Source organism: Trachurus japonicus, chromosome 9 (assembly GCF_045865225.1).
Source record: "Trachurus japonicus isolate A0001 chromosome 9, Traja_1.0".
NCBI classification, from domain to species: domain Eukaryota; kingdom Metazoa; phylum Chordata; class Actinopteri; order Carangiformes; family Carangidae; genus Trachurus; species Trachurus japonicus.
Genome location: NC_140915.1, coordinates 21,223,596 through 21,240,799, shown reverse-complemented (window position 1 = coordinate 21,240,799; position 17,204 = coordinate 21,223,596). Strand labels below are relative to the sequence as shown.

At 46.2% G+C, this 17,204-nt stretch overlaps 2 protein-coding genes across 3 annotated transcripts in view; one reads left to right on the top strand and one right to left on the bottom strand.

The window, feature by feature from the left end:
* Positions 1 to 40: 40 nt before the first annotated feature.
* Positions 41 to 2,290, bottom strand: smim15 (small integral membrane protein 15). Of its 2 annotated transcripts, none has more exons than XM_085786521.1 (2): positions 2,226 to 2,290; positions 41 to 734 (listed from the first exon to the last, which is right to left on the bottom strand). In XM_085786521.1, the coding sequence occupies exon 2, from the start codon at positions 705 to 707 to the stop codon at positions 483 to 485; it is 225 nt and encodes a 74-aa protein (XP_085642647.1). In that variant the 5' UTR covers positions 708 to 734; positions 2,226 to 2,290; the 3' UTR covers positions 41 to 482. The 2 variants fall into 2 exon arrangements, with proteins under 2 accessions (XP_085642647.1, XP_085642645.1); XM_085786519.1 differs by having other exon boundaries at positions 2,222 to 2,269.
* A 3,268-nt stretch (positions 2,291 to 5,558) lies between these two features.
* LOC146981380 (zinc finger SWIM domain-containing protein 6-like) overlaps positions 5,559 to 17,204 on the top strand; it is a 42,157-nt gene continuing 30,511 nt past the window's right edge. Inside the window, exon 1 of the mRNA XM_085786516.1 lies at positions 5,559 to 6,029. Coding sequence (XP_085642642.1) covers positions 5,597 to 6,029 — 433 coding nt within the window. The 5' untranslated portion in view covers positions 5,559 to 5,596. The remainder of the gene's footprint in view (positions 6,030 to 17,204) is intronic.

Here is a 17,204-nt window from a genome sequence, read left to right as displayed (position 1 = left end):
TGCTTGTAATGCTGTTCATTTCACACAGAGGAAAATTACATTTTCTTATCAACCATAAAAATTTTATTAATTATAAAGTAATAATTTGGATATTTTGCAAGTGACGTGGAGAAAAAAAATTCCAGTATGCTCATTACAATGTCAGAACAGGGATGCTAACAATGGAATGCAAGGTGCTGCAACAGCTGCACAATATTATCAGCAGATCGCTGCATAAAAACTTCTTACAGATGACCACTGTGCTCTTGCTGACCAAAGTCCCATTGGGATGAGCCTCCTCTGGGCAGTCCTGTCCATCTCAGCACTGTTGGGCCTGTGAGGCCAGCGTCCCTCCTCCTACCCCTGGCATGAGGCACAGTGGCCCCGAGCTGATGGTAGGTCTGGGACAGGGAGGGGCACCGTGTCATTATTTGGAATAAGGAGGGCTGTGAGCGTGTTGGTTGCTCCTCCTTTTTTTATGCCCTCATCCTGCTCTTACAGGCTCAGTCTTTCTTGGTCCTCTTTGCCTTGTTTATGTTTTCCTGACGTTTCTGCTTTTTCTTCTGTTCCCGGTCACGTGCTTCAATCATCTTGGCCAGTTTCCAGGACAGCAGTGCGCTGGCAATGAAAAGAGGTGTGAGAGCCAGTATGACAGTGGTGAGGAACCCATAGGGGTCTTTGGCAGCCCATTCCACCACATACTCTGCCCATGCCCGAACGTCAATCATCCTGGAGAGCAACGATGAGGAACAGATCTGAGAAAAGGGGTGCCAGGAAAGAAAGGAGTTAATGACCAGAGCTGTATGCAGGAAAATACCACATTTGCAGTCTTAGGGCTTTCTACCAATAATGACTTCATTCATGTCAGCAAGTTGGTGTTATGGATAAATACTAAAATGCACCGTGTACACTGTTTCACATAATGAGTTAGAGTACAAGTAGAACAATTTCTTACATCCAAAAAATGTGTTACCTGCAGTGACTGTTATAGTTAAAACACCAAACATTTGCTGATTCATGCTCCCCAAATGGAAGGCTTGGCTGCAGTCTGCAATCTGACAGCTTTACACTGGGTCCTCCAATTGTGATGTTTGCTTTTGAGTATTTTCTGACATTTTTAAAAGTAGGCAGCAAATAATGTATACAGACAGATTTGTTGAAAACAATCCATACTTGATGCCCTATGCCACGCAACATTTCTGACTCATTTACTTTCCTACTGCAGTGTTGAAGCAGCAATTCCCTCAACCCAAAACAACTGTCTCCCAAAGGAGACGACAAAAAGTAACCTTGACCTTAACCAGCACATTGAATACCTGACAAGTGATGATGCAAGAAAATATTAACATAAAGCAATCCTTCCACTCCAGTGACCTTAAACAGTACCCAGAGATATAAAATGCATAGTTATTAGGGATGATACCATTGCAACCGACAATGTATTGGTATACTCTTTTTTACTGCATAAAAGTAGGCTACAGCTGATCAGGTTATCAATTGCTTAGTCGATCAGCAGAAAGACCCTGAAGTAAAGACACTAGATTTAAGATGAACTGCGAAGATTATTTTGTTTTGGTCGTTTCGTGTATTGAAAGCAATTTCTGGGGAAACACTTCACTTAATAACTGCTTTACATGTCACAATACTGTCAAAATGAACAATAGAACTGGGATTGCTTTTGCACTTTTTCTATTTATTTTACATGATAACAGCCCCACAAAAAGTAGGTTTACAAATGACTAGCGTTGCAGTTGGTCTAGTTAAGCTTCCTTGACTACGTGTTGATCATACTTCAGTTATGACCGTCTTATAAAGGTATTTATGTAACAAGTTATTGCTGCTCAGACCACGGACCCTCATAAACATGACTATGAGCACTGACTATGTAAGTTAGCATCAGATCGAGTCAAAGCTATCCTGCTATGTTAGCTATATTTACCATAAAACCCGTTTCAAACCATTGACTCTAGCCACAGCTATGTACAAACAACCAACACTATTATATTCGCCTAGTGTGCTTTTTGTACTTCATGGTTCTTTCTGAGATATGGATAAGAGATATACATTTCAACCACCGTTAGCTCCGCCAGCTAGCCCGCCGCCCATCCACAGCGGCCTAAACGGCAAGACTGACTCCCGGTTAAACAGCACAGCAGCAATACGCGTACATATGCCATAACTACGAAACTATATCTTCATATTGACTAGTGTACGTATAATTCCCAGTAAAATGAAAGCAAACTTACCAAAGAGCCGTGATTAGTGGATATCTCTACGACGATAAGTTCCTTCCAACCCCTCCCTGACTCAGGAAGTGGAGACGTCGCAAATTATTGTTCGCTCCTGACTGGATATGAGGCGCCCCCTAAAAGTGTGGGAAATGTAGTCCTATTCGGCACTTCAATTATTTACCCAGGCAAGTTAAAACCAAACCTTAGCCTACAATACAGCTGTAATAATTAGGACGTGAGCAATCCGTTAGTAAGTTTACTGAGGGAAAATTACTTATATTTAAATTGTCTTTTAATTATTATCTTTTCCTTAGGCTAAGTAAAATGTCAAAGGCCTACCTACCACTTTCTCATAGGCATTGGACAATAGGCAGGAAGTCGTACAAATTTCAAACAATTTCTCTAGGCTATTCTTTTTATAAAGATTCATGGAGCTAAGCATTGTATTGCTATTGGACATTGAGAGTCCCTGGACAGTTGTCCACTTTGCCGAGTCTGTGATCCAGCTTTTATATTCATGGCGTTTTGTTAAAGACACTACAGCCTGTCACACAATATTTACTAAGATGCTCTACTGTGTATGCAGCATTATGCAATGTAGGTAATGAAACAAACAGGAAAATAGCTTTGTAAAAAACAAAAAACAAAAAACAAACATTAAATGTAGCCAACCACTAAACAGAAATGTAGGCTAGTAAATATAGGCTATAAATATACCTAGCCTATTGCATTTTTTCATCCTCTTTTATTCAGTAGGCTATTTTAGGAACATGAACAGGTGGCATAAGGTGAGTGGGAAATCAGAAACACGAATGTCAGGGAAATTAAAAATCATAATCGTAAAGTGACATAATGTGATCATGTCTCTCAACACCTTGTTTGTGACCACTTTTGTTTGAGCCCCCTTGATTATCTGGAAAAAGTTCGGGGATTATTAGGCTACTGTCTTGCCCATGAGGTTTTCTCCACAGACAGAACCTAAATGTTCACAATGATTACAATTGTACTGGATAATGATTAAAGTCAAATAACGAATACAGATTAACTACAAAACTTGGGGGGAAAAACACACACACACACACACACACAATGTGGTCCACTTTGTTCCTGGGTGAAGATTCACATGACATCGAGCTGCTGCCAAAACGTCTGGTCATGTGTGGACGTGCTCTGTCTAAAGGATAAAGCGAAACGATAAGGCAGTAAGTGTATAAAAACAGCAAAAGGCTCCACTGGCCCTCTGAGAAAGATGACTAACATAACAAAGGAGGACCTGCTGGCTTTGTGAACTTCCTGTGGGGAAGTATTGAAACCAAATCAGGTTAGGCCACATCTGCTCTGTCCATACGGCATGGATCACTTTCAGAGCAGTTCAAAGGCCAGCCTTTTAGACCTACTCACAGAGGAAGGAGAAGGGCAGCTGGGAACACATGCAGAGGACAGACACATTGCAAACACACATTCTGGTTTACCCGCATAGTTTTGGTCAACTTTTATAGACAATTTAGAAAAACATCCTCAATCTGGCGGCTTTTTTGTTATCTGATTATAATTATTAGCTTCTGCTACGTAGCCTACACGTCTCATCAGGCGGATATGGTGGGTAATGTGGCCCCACCCTAACCCCTCCTATAGAAAGTAGGCCTCCTTTTCAAGACACAGCTATGGAACTAACATTATCAACAAACAGGGAGGGGGTAGACCATAAAATGACTGAACCACAATTTATAGTTAACCGGCTCCACTGGTGGCGTGAATCATAATGATTATAAGAAAAACCACTAGTCTAGCCAGTCCTTGAGGAATTTCCAATATCCTTTGATTTTGCTTTTCTGTTGCAAGTTGATAGACTCAATTACTGGACTGAGTAAAGAGCAAAGATTGAACATGATGAGATGCAGACGTGATCTCAAATGGATTCTCACCAAGTCAGTCTTTCACTTCCATAAAGTTGGGGGACTTTCAAGAGACTAATAAAGAATTGTCAAATTTTATGGATCGGAGGCCCAGATATCCAGATCTGAGGCCAATATGGTTCTAGCTCCAAAACACAAGTTTGGATCTTACACTTTACATAATAGCCTACTGATTGATAGTGTCATTGAGCCTGTTTAAAGTTTGAATGTCCCGATCCAGCATAACCGTGACTGCTGGATTAGCCTTTTACTGGGCCCCTGTAACTTCCCACAAACTCAGAAAGAAATAGTGGTTCAACTGGAGCTTCCAATTATTTTTCAATTTGAACATCATAGACATTTTATCAAACCGATGACATTATAGTACACTGAGCAATCAATTCGGAAAGTAATTGTCAGAACTATTGATAATCAAAGTAGGCCTAACCATTGGCCTACCATTAGGCTACAGATATTCTCTAATGGGATAATAGCCTACTACCTTGCAACTACCTTGGAGGAAATTTGCAATTTAAAACAAAACCATTCAGGACAGCTCAGGTCTATTAAAACAAGATTTTGACGCACCAAGACCCATGGTCTCCACATGATCAGTCATAATTTATTTAATACTGTGCTTAAGTGGTGCAAATGTCTAACAAATTAGTGATTAATCAAAAATTAAAAACCTGGGGCCCACTGCAGCCTTGCCCATGTGATGATTAGTCTACTGGAGTGTCCCTTTAAAATAAAGATAATTATTCAGTAAGTGAGTGAGACACAGAAAGAGAGAGCTTGTCTTTCAGAGTTGGTTATTAATTGTCCATGGGCTGCAGCAGCACAGTCAGTCTATGCCTAACAGCTGACCAAAATAACTGATTAGTGACTAGGCCTACATAATAGTGAGCACAGAGGACAAGCACGTCCAGCTCCATATCTGTATGTTCCCCCCTCCCACGCCCTTTCCGTCTTTGACAGCCCGAGAGTCCTTTGGACTAAAGCCTCGAAAACAACCCTCACGTTGTTGCTGAAGAAAAGCTAGCGCCCGGGGTAGTAGCGCCAGCTCCAAAGGAAAAAAGTCAGTTTTCTTGCCCCCTTTTACCCCTGTGGGAAACTGCAAGACCGCCCCTGGATTAAGTCCCCGCCTTTAAACTCAAATAAGAAGGAAACTTCAAAGGCCGTCGGCCGCCGGGGCTCCGCCCTCGCACTCCCGGACGGCTTCACAAAGGATTTGCCGACGTTCGGGAATTCCGCCTCCAGTTCCTTTTATAGCGCCACTCGTGCGCTGGCAGAGCTCCAGGATCCCGCCCCTCCCGGTTACTTTGACAACACAAAGGACTTCACGGAACTCGCAAGCGCCGCCCACCTTTCCAAATAAGGGCAGTCTCTCCATGTACGGCAAACAATCGCTGCGAGATTGCCCTTTTCTCTTCCTTATCCCGTTTATATGAGCGGAGAGGAACTGCGCTTCAGGTTGGAAGCGGTGCGATCATGGCCGAGCGAGTCCAGCAGCCCCCAGCCAAGCGGCTCTGCTGCCGGCCCGGCTACAACCCGGCATGCAGGCAGGGGCAGCGGGCTGGAGGAGTCCTGTGTGGCGGCGCGGGGTCCGCTCCGGGAGGGTCGGGGAACGGAAAAACGCTCAACCCCGAGTCGTTGCTCGACATCGCGGCGCGCAGAGTCGCGGAGAAGTGGCCGTTCCAGAGGGTGGAGGAGCGGTTCGAGAGGATCCCGGAGCCCGTCCAGCGGAGGATCGTATACTGGTCATTCCCGAGAAGCGAGAAGGAGATCTGTATGTATTCCTCTTTCAACGCCGGAGGAGAGGAAAGTGGAACTAGCGGGGACAATAATGACGAGACCCAGCTGCCTTTCCTACGGGGTGTCACTCTGCTAGAGGGTGGCTGGGTGGACAACGTATTGCAAGTCGGTGAGTGGACTACCAGCGTTACAATAATGCAGGGAAACAGTCTGTAATAAACAAAACAACTAACTCGCACTGTTTGCCTTTTTTCCATGGAACCGTGCCAGACTTTTAAAGGGCTTGCGTTTGCCTTCCATAGCCTTGTCTATTATAAACAATGCAGGGTATTTCCACACCAGTCACTACCCTATAGAGCTGTGTGAGAATAGCCTATTTTCAGATAAGCCCGTAATAGTAGCCCACTTCTCCTTGTTTTTGCCCACTGAGCAGCGCGCATTGAATTGCCCAGAGCCATCCCAATTGGAAGCTTAGCACTTTGTTCCTATTTTTGTGTCTTTCCAGCTCTCCATGCCCCCACCAGCGGGTACGCAGACAAAAGCCCCCTATATCTTTTCACCGCTGGCTAAATAGACGATATTTAGAAAGGGTGGGAGGGACGGTGATTTAAAGCCACAGTGCTTCTGTTTTGTTTGCCAAACACCTTTGTGAGACACACTGAAGCTTTTCTTCTGCTTTCCCAATATTCAGTTAAAGCCCAAGCTATATGCAGCCAGCGAAGGCAAAGATGCATTCTCTTTCTCTCAGCTGCATTATTTGTGGTAAAGCTAGAGAGTAAACAGAGGTGCTGTAGGCTCAGCAGCCCCCTGCCTGCCTGCCTGCCTGCCTGCCTGCCTGCTTGCCTTCCTGCCTCTTTTGCCTGGCTGCCTGCCTTTGCCAGAGCCACAATATTTCACTGCATTCGTCAGTGCAATAGACTCAGCTGTCAATCCGACTCCCCACCCTTGGAAACGGTTCAGGATCCTAATCCCATTACCCTCCCCAGTTCATCAGAATCTTAATGCATTCTGCAAACAAGATTTTATGCATGATCTTCTTCCTCCTCCCTCCCTCACCCTCTCTCTCTCTTACTCCCTCTCCCCCTCTCTCTCTCTCTCTTGGCTTACTATCCCCTCCAAAGAATCTGTGTGGAGATGGCTTCAGCTCTTGTGGGCTCAGAGAATGTGCAGTGCACAATAGTAGCCATGGAGCAGGGGAGACAGGCAGGCAGCTCTCCCTCCCTCTCTGGCCTGTTTACCAGATTCCCCAGCATTAGGCTCATTTATGTGCTCACTCTTTTGGAGCTTCAGGAAGCTAAACACTCAGCTCGGGGGTAAAATAGAAAGTGTGAGGCATCAGCGAGGAGATGTGTGTGTATGTGCTTTGGAAAATAGTAAGAAAGAGTGACAAAGAGGGTGACAGGGTCTTTTTTTGTGGGTGTGCATGTGTTTTTGTGTGTGTGTGTGAAAGAGCGAAAGAGAGAGAGAGAGAGAGGGAAGAGTATGCGTGTCAGTGTGTGTGGGGGGTTGATAAACACAGAGGGGGATTGTGCATGCGTCTGTGTGCATGTGTGTGTCTTCGTCTGCACGGGCTGTCAGTCTCATCCTGCATGCTCACAGAGAGAGGAGGATGACAGGCGAGTACATAGCAGGAGGAGGGCATGTTATGCTGATTACAATTTTCGGCCCAGATTTTTTTCCCCTTTTTTTTTAGCTGGGTAAAATAAAGCCAAGGAAGAGAAAATGATAAATAAAAGATGCAATCTACTCCAGGGGACAGGCAGCCACTGGAGGACGAGGGCTTAAAAGCAGGGCAGCATGGGAGGGGGCTGTCAGCCACATCACACACCACATGTATTGGCCCATCAAACACATACAGTGGGTCTGGCCTGGAAAAAAAAGTGCAGGGTGGTTGTGAGGGCAAGGCTTTGTGTGGCTTCTTATGTGTGTGTGTGTGTGTGTGTGTGTGTGTGTGTGTGTGTGTGCTGTCAGTGGGATGGGATTCAGTGTTGATGATGAAAGACAGTAGAGCAATAGAATAGATGCGGAGGTTATTGTGTATGGGGGGAAAAGCTAATATACTTGAATGGATCTGCTGTCGCTGTATTCCTCTCCTCCCCCCTCTCATCTCCTCCTCTACCTCCCTCTCCCAAGTGAGCAGCTATAAAACTCTCCATATTTACTCCCCTAAGGCCAACTACCAGCCCCTAGTCTCCTGTGATTATTTATCTTTTTCTCAAAGACATTAATCACACGCTTTTCTCTTTTCTCCTCCATCTCTTTCCATACATCAGTGCTGTGAAGGGAAAGGATAGGGGGGATGGCGTTTAAGGGGAAGAGCAATAGATCGGGTGATATCAAGAAAAAGAGGGGAAGCCTAGAGGGAAAAAGTGGGTGGAAAATGCAAAAGAGGAAAGAGGCATTGAAATGGTGATTGCAAGAGAAGGGGATGTATGAAACTAAAGAATGAAGCGCAGAGAAGGGGTGAGAGTGAGATGGATGGGTTGTTCTTTCTCCCATGCGAGCTCATCTGTTCCAGTGCCAGCATTTGAGATAAATATTCATATATGAATGCAAGCGTTATCTAGCGGTCCACTGTTTCTCGGTTCTAGCATTGTTAATACAGCCCAGCTTCAACCCTCCTGCACTCTTCTCCTCTGTCGAATTAGTGATGAATTTGTCAGCCGCTGAACAGGTAGCTGACCTAAAACCTCAACCTGTAAGGTCCTATCTGTAATAATACATGAAGATGAGAAAAAAAAACGCAAATGAATGAAATGAAATATGCATTTTGCTTTGGAGAGCCACGTCTGCCTGTCATCAGAAAATGTGGTGATCAGACAAATATCAGTGCATCTCACTGATGTGCCAAGTTTCAGTTTTCTTTAGCTTGTCAATCAGGCCGGAACAGAGCACCACTCGCCAGTATAGAAAACCCCCAAAGCTGCCTGTTCTGATCACAGCATCTGTTCTCCGGCCCCCTTGTGTAATTTAGACTCGGCAGCTCATCATGCTGAAAGGAAGGCTAGTATTATGGTGCCCCATCCTCTAATTATAGAATTCTAATCCTATGGCTCTAACATGGCATGACAAAGCATGTTTGCACTTCATTACCCTCCTTCCTGTTTTAGTCCTCCAGTCTGGGTCAAGTTCATCCCTTCTTTTCTCATTCATTTATGACACTCTCTGTCCTGCCCCTCCTCCCTTTGACCCCTCATGACTGTATTTCTTCTCCAACCCCCACCCTCCCTGTCTACCTCCAGGGCTTTTTGCCAGGAGTTAAAAAAAAAAAACATAACCCCCCACCAACACACACACACGGACACACACACACACACACACACACACCACCACCTCACTCTTACTATCCTGTTACCGTAAGCCCCATGTCCCTAAGGAGTGACATTCTGATGCCTGGCATATGTCGCTCCCTGCAATGTCATTAGCGTAGGCTACATGCTAGAGCCTATTTGTCCAGCTCTTCTTGTTAGGCTAATTTTTTTTTTTCACATGAAGCCACATGTCATTTTATCATGCTTGCTGCCCCAAATCTGAGTGATGAGGTGGACACTTTGTTAGGGCTGTATTTAAATTCAGCTCGCATGAAAGTAGATATGCATATCCTGTAGCCTATTTTGGTGTATTTTCCATGGTGGTGGTGTTGGACTAGATAGCCTATAATATTTTGCCCAAAATATCACTGAATGTCCATAGCAGTCATGCCTGTTTGAGTGTGAATGTCATATTCCTCTGCTCCACCTATTCCGGAGACAAATTGATGTGTGTATATGTGTGATTGTGAGTGTGTGTGTGTGTGAATACTTATGTGTGTGTCTGCTGTGTGCTTCTGCATGCTCATAACTCAGGTTAATTTGTTCACGCTCTGGAGAATCTTAATTAGGTTTCTGCGTCATCTACTCTCTCTCTCACCCTCTTTTTATCATGATGTCAATGAAACGGTGAAATAACAACCAGGGCTGGTGGTTCCCAGTTTTTTAACCTGTTCGTCGATGTGATACAGACAGTGAAAATCATAACACAGGGCCTTTTTGAACTTGTTGTTGCAGCTAAAAGGCGCACGTACTGTAAGGTGTGCTGCCGGAGGAGCAGCCGAGCCATGCCTCATTTCTAGTCGAGCCTAAATCACGTATGTGCTTAGCATCCGGGCAGAAGCATGACGGCATCGAGACATAATTTACAACAATACAACACACGCTGACAACACCCATAGAACAAAGGGGCCGATAAAACAAAGAATATTTGCACACACAAGTAGGTTATTGTTTGTGTGACAAAGCAGTGAGACTAATACCAAGGAGAAATCTGTGCCACTTACAAAGGTGAAGTAAAACTCAGCATGTTTGTGCAATAACACACTCACACTCTCTCTCTCTCACACACACACACATACACACTCGTTTTTTCCACTGTGCTCTTTCTGAACTGAGACTTCACAAGGCCTTTCACAGGGCTCCTTGAGGACCCACCTCGACATTTCAGGCATTTTGTCCATGAAGGTGCAAAATTTAAGATGCAAAACATAAATCTTGCATGAGCATGTCGTCTGCTGCGAGACGCTTATCAGGCTGAGCTGGGTTTTTGGTTGGTGAGGGCTTATTCTTTCTGTTTGTGTGTGGGCTGTTTCTTTTCATGTGGGTGGATCTGGTTTTATTTTCCTGTTAGGTTAGAGAGTTCCTTTATCTTTTTACAATGCCTGTCGAGAATGAGCCCACATGCCTACCACCAAAGACGGAAAGAGTCGGAACGCTTCTGACTGCGCAGTTAGTCTGCGCGAAACCGCCGTCTTGTGAGGAGGCTCGACTCATGACTCAGGACTTAGAGACATACTGACACAATTTGACTCAGAGAGTACGAGAAGTGTCACCCTCCCCCCAAAATATGTGTCTTATTCTAAAGAATTAAGCGAAGGAGACGCTGTAATGAAACCCACCTTTTGAGGTGAGAGCGCTCAAGGAGCAGTGATCCCGGATCCAGGGCTTCAGGTCTATCCCCAGCCATGTGACTAACCCTGGGCTTGTATCGTCATGGAAACATGGCTGAGCCTGGAGCTAGTGTAAACATCTGGCTGTCCAAGAGGGAGAGAGAGAGAGACAGAGGGGCAGCGACTGCATCTATGTGAAGAGACATGGAATCTTTAGGGAGAGAGCCGTCTCTGGATGTGTGTATCTGAGAGACTGAGGGAAGCAGATTCCAGGCCTTTGTCCCATTCTATTGCTTGAATGGAAAGACGATAGGATACATTCCAGCTGTCATGTAATGGAAACACGTTAGCTTAGCCTGTGTGTTTGCATGGATATGTGGCTGCGCAGATTTACACGGACAAAACATTATATTTTATACTATATTTGTTAATTCTTTCAGTTTAGTGTGTAATATCGCCTGATGTCAGATTTTGGATTTAGAAATCATCCAGGAAATTAGTTTTTGTTCAGGGGTTCATCCAAAGTGACAGCAGCAAGAGCATCGCTGTAAATCTGAAATGTGTTTACGTGATAATCATTTTCATTCTGCTCATAATGAGTTTCAGTTCGGGCTCAGTTTCTTCCTTCTATCACTTACAGACAGCCCAAGCCAGTTTTCAGTCTGGGTGGCCACCTCAAGGATGGAACTCATAAAACAGACTCTGGCATCACTGTGTTGTGCTCATGGAGTGGAAGATGACCACTGGTTCCTCTGCTGGTTTTGTCGTGTTCCCAGAACGTCAGAAGTTTCCAGACGGTCCCGATGCTTGTCACTGCCCCAACCCCATTCCGAGGCCCAGATGTGCCCCTTAGGCAGATTATTCCCACCACAGACCATAACCTCCTCCAGCCAGGCATGTTCCATCTTCTACCCCCAGCCATAACTGTGTCCTGCTCATCACATTTCCAAGACCGTACCCAAGATGCGCCATTCGACAATCCTCCTGCCATCTCAAACTAGGACTAGCGTCTGCATTACTTCCAGTCCTTCCACCTGACCGGAGCCAGCCTCCCTCCCAGTCCCATTCCTGGTCCCAGACATAGTCGTTTCCTCCCTGCCCCTCTTAAATCACCCTTCCCGGTTCCAGCCTTAGCCGCCCTGTGTCTGCCACACTCCCCAGTCTTATTACCAAGCTGCCCAAAGATCTTTCTTCAAAATTACCCTGCACACTAATGCTGGCGCGATTTCAGAGACGCTCTGTGTACAAGATCAGCATGCGTTGCCTCTGTTAAAATAAACCAGCTAAAGTAATAAAGTTCCAGCATGAGCTCTCTAACGTCTGCCCCAGTCCCCGTTCCAGCTTGACTTGTCTCCTGTCCCAGACTGTGGCTGCTGGGTGTGCGTCAGCACAGCTCCTCGGCTGGCTGGCTATGTCTAGGAATCCAGTCCTCCTTCCACAGAGCTCCTGCCCGTCTCTTCTCTGTGAGCACAGGGAACGGAGCAGAGGGAAGGGGCGATAGAAGGCTACTAAATCCACAATGACAAGGCCCTATTAAAGACCGTTTTTTCTATTTCATTTAATGACTTTTATTACCAGCCGCCTTTCTCTCTTCGATTTGGCAATAATAACAACAGGGGGAATGCAGCACTCAGCGCTCTCCTATCTGATGCTCCCCTTCACTTTTTTTTTTCTTTTTAATGAATACCTCTTTGCACCAATGGGCTGCTGAAATAAGCACAAACCAGTCCAAGACTCAGCTTACTGCAGTGGAGGGTTCAGTGTATGTATCCTGTGTGTGTGTGTGTGTGTGTGCGTGCGTGCGGGCTTGCCCGTGTGTGAGCACATGCATAAGCATGAGAATACGTGTTAAAACACTACACATGTTGCCACAGAACAGAGTCTCTCTGTGCAGTTTGGTCAACAGCTGTTTCTCCCCAGAAGCCAAACAGCTTTGGATCAGCCCAAAGGCTACAAGCAAATTGTGTGTGTGTGCGTGTGTGCGCGCAGTCTTTTTCATCTATCCCAGTTCAAGATGCAAGGTGCAGCATAGAACATCTTTGGGCTGCAGTGCTTGAATATTTCTTCACATTATGCTGATCTCTATAAAAATAACCCTCTGCCAAAAAGAGGCCACCAAGATCACAAAGAGATTTCTATGTTGTAACAAACCAACTTTGTCTCTTGATGATATCGTATATGATCGCTGAGTTAAGAGTGGGCTAGATTTCCCCACTTCCAGCAGCTTCAGGAAACAACCTACAGCTTTTTCAGATTCTTTCAGCTCCATCATGATGGTGTGGCGAGCGTGTTGATGGCTGTGTGTGTGTGTGTGTGCCAGGGTGAGGTATAGGTGAGGCATGTAAATGATAAGAGGGTGGATGACATTCCCGTCTGTCATCATTCCCACCCTATCTCGTTCCCACTCCCCCACACACACACACACACACACACACACATACATACTTTAAGACGCACACTTGCCTCACAGTGCCGGGGCGCCAGTGACTCGGCGCCTTAGAATAAACAACAGCAGAGGATGAGGGTTTACCTGCTGCTGACCCCTATCGCGCATACACACACAAACACACACTAACAGAGGTGTTCACTCATCGACTGGTCCCTCCCCCTGCACAGCACTGAGCTGGCCCAGTGCTGACCTCTTTCCTTGACCCCCAGGGATTTACTAAAGTCAAAGGTCAATCTGGTCAGACTGTCCCTCCAGTGCCTGATTGCTAGGCTTGAAAGACGGGCTTGTGCTCGCATTATTGTTTTCCAATAAGCAGCACCTGACCAAAAGGAAAAGGTTGCTTGCTTGAGTGAACGTGTGCATGTGTCTTTCGTTCGCATGTTCCAAAAAGCAATTTCTCACCTGAGAGATCGGTCAGAGAAGCTGCACAGTACATGCTCTGCTTCTTCTCCTTTTTTTTTTCTTCTTCCCCTTTTCATCCTTTTGTGGAACAATCAGGAATTCGAGCCAGGTTGAGAGGGGGAGTTTACCCCCTTCTCTCTTCTTGCCCGGCAGCTCAAGTGCTGTGTGAGCTATGCCGAGAAGGAGGAGGAGGAGGAGGAGGAGGAGGAGGAGGAGGCCCTGATAGTGCCCCTGGCTGTGCCTGGTCCAACGATGTCGTGTCTGTGTGGCATGTGAGACATGCATTCACTGCTCTGTGGCAGAGCAAGGCTGAATAAAGGTAGAAAGGCTCTCCAGGCATGAGAGACAGAGAGACAGACAAAGAGAGAGAATGTGAGAGATTCAAAGGGAACGAGAGGAAGGCTTTCAACTGATAATGGAATTTAGTTTGCTCATGTAAAGAGTTTTGTCTTGAAGGAGTTCTTTTTCTTTCTTGCTCATTTCCTTCCTTGCTTGTTTTTTTTCTTCTTCTCTCGCCTCATTCCTGCCCTTCATCTTCCTGTCGTCTTAATTTCTTGCTTCTCTGCTCCTAATCACTCCATACCTGAGCCTGTCTTCTTCTTTCATGTGTTCCTTCCCCGTGTTTATAGGCTCTAATGATCTCCTTTTCTCCCCCTTCTCAATTTTCCAGTTTCATTTCCCAAGCCAGGCAATAGAAACTCATATCTTATTTACACTGCCCCTATCTAGATACAGCATGTTTCCATAGTGCTTCCTGTGTCTAAACTCCCAGAGGAAGGCTAGCCGGCTAGCTAGCTCATGCTCTCTGTGCTGTGCTGGGCTTGGTGTTAGTCTGCATCCAGACCTCAGGGGCTATCACTGTTTCTACATTTAGAAGCTCTGTTTACTGCTGTCTGGAATTAGGAGAGGAACAGGACTTGACCCATTTGCTGTGGTGCCTTTCTCTGAAGTTTTTAAGTGATCTTCACCTTGATGTTTTCCGCACCTCACCGTAATACTTTTTTTTTTTTGGTTGCTTGAGGCCAAGTATTGAAAACTGCCCCAAAAGCTGTCACTGAACGTCAGGTCCAATTCATAATGTTTACTTACCCTTTGATCAGATACTTCCTGGTATAAATTGAAAATTCTGGCAACTATAGACTGTTTTATAGAAACAAAGTCCTTTATGGCTGCGTGTTTGACTTGTGGCTTGTGAAATGGGAGTCTACTTGAAAATCCTGCATTTATTTCTCTAGAGAAGGTAGAGGGAAGAAAAAAAAACATATATTGATTTCATATCCGCACTGGGGTCTCAGCATTAGTAACGAAAAGTTTGACACCATATGCAGCCATTTGTTTTTACAGAAAGTTATAGTTGCTGGGTTTTGAATTTGAGCATTCTGGGGTTTCATTCATTCACACTTTGCGGGGGGGGAAAAAACAGTGACCCTTCTTTATCATTAGTGGGAAATTAGCTCCATAAATCAGGTTGTGTGTGTGTGCCGTGCTCTGCTCAGAGAACCAGGGCTTCGGTGTATGGAGCATAGATCTACCAGTGTTGTGTGTTATTGCCAGTGCCACTGCCCCTGTCTGTCTGCACTCTTACCCACAAACCTCCTATCTGGCTGCTCCTCCGTCCCTCTGTCTGCCTGCCTGCCTGCCTTAGATGTCTGGCTAGCTCTTAGCCTGGTTAGCTGTCCCTTCTGGGTGGCTACATCACCTCACCTCCTACCCCCCTTGCAGCCAGTGACAGCCCCAGCCCAGGGAGACATGGGTAATGGTCCTCTCTGATGTACAGCCTGACTCAATTGGACTGGATGGCAGACACATGCCTAAAATAACAAAAGGAGGGGAGAGGGAAAAAAAGGGGGGGGAGGGGGAGGATTGAAGAGGGAGGAGGGGAGGGAAGTAGCGAAGCGATCGATAAAGCAGGGACACATCGCCTAATAAAGATTTATTCCTTTTTTTCCCCCTCGCCATCCGCCTTGGCAGGGCAGAGAGGGGGAGGAGAGAATGTGATTAGTGGACTTCTTCTCCCAGGGTGCATCTGATAGCACGTGCGTACGTGTGCACAGCAGTATGTATACCCCGATGTGTTGTGTGTATTTTTGCATCTCATGTGTGTTTATCGCATGTGTGTGTGTGTGTCTCTCTCTCTCCCGAGAGCAAAAAGGGGGTTAAAAACAGTCTCTGTCGTTTGTTCTGCCGGCAGTGGCACTAGCAGCTGCAGCTGTGTCCCTGCCTCTCTCTCTTCCTGTCAGCTAATATTTAGTTAATCTTTGGTCTGGGACCTACGGGACTGGCCGGAGCTCCTGGTGCCCCATCCATCTCGCACTGATCTATATTCCATGCTGGATCCCTGTGCCATTAACCAGCACCGAGGGGAGGAGAGAAAAGGATGGAGAGAGGCACAGAGGTAGAACGAAGATGGAAGGGCAGATGGGTGGAGGGAGAGCTGCCGTGGAGAGACAAGAGAGTGATGGAGAGATAGAAATAGGGGCGGGGGTGGGGGTGTCTGCTATCTCAACTTTAAATGAGGGGGAAAACGGAGGAGAGGGGGAGAGCCAGCGACTCCAGACATGTCTCCCTCATAATTTTAAGGAAATTTCCGATGCATTACACTTTTAAAAAATTGTTTATTTATGGAATATACCACTCACAGTCACTCGGTCTCTCTCTCTCACATCTTTTTATGACCTGTCTTAGTGGATGGTGCCCTGAGCAGGTGGCGTGACCTCAATCCAGTTTAGAAGAAAAATAAAAGAAAGGTGGAGTGTTTCTATAAGGTGGCATGAGTGGCTGAGGAGGAAGAGAGGAAGAGGGGGGAGGAAGAGGCAGGAGTGTGGGAGTGAGTGATCCATATGCAACGAGTGGGCCACTTCATTGATATGCATTGTGTAGTTATGAGGGTGTCCACCTGCGAAAGCTCCAAGTGCTGAGTCACTCACTAACGCGCAGACTAAATGCTTTTATCCCAGACGCCTGGTCCATCTGAATGGAATATAATAGGCCATAAAGTGCTTTGCTAGCAGCGGCTGCTTGCCCCATGGCAAACCCTCGCCCCTCGCTCCTCGCTCTCCTACTCCAAATCTCATTTCGCCACTTTTATAGAAACAAAGTGTGTACGCTCGCTCTTTGCTTTAATTACATCCTCTTCTCTCCTCCTTTCAATGTTTTCTCTTCTTTCCATCCCTCCTTTCGTGCTGTTGGTGCTGCAGTGCTTCTCGGGCAGTCACAGAGAGCTCTCTCTTCTCACTTCAGCCCCTCTGTCTACACTCCCTGTACCCCCCCTCCCCTCCCCTCCTCCTCCTCCTCCTTCAGTCATGTGTGATCCCTTTTGCTGCTGTGTGTGTGGGGCACCTGTTTGGGATCTCGGTGTGTGTTTTAGGGTCATGCCTGCAGGTCGTGCGTAATGAATAGCAGGGCTGTTGCCGAAGCACAACTGGCCCGAGAGGAGGGAGCCAGCCAGAGAATGGCGCGGCAGTGACGGAAGGAGAGGAGGAGGAGGAGGAGGATGGAGAGATGGATGGAGGGAAGGAAGAGAGGAATGAGGGGAGCAGGAGGACCGGCAAGGGAGGAAAGCAAGAGTGGTT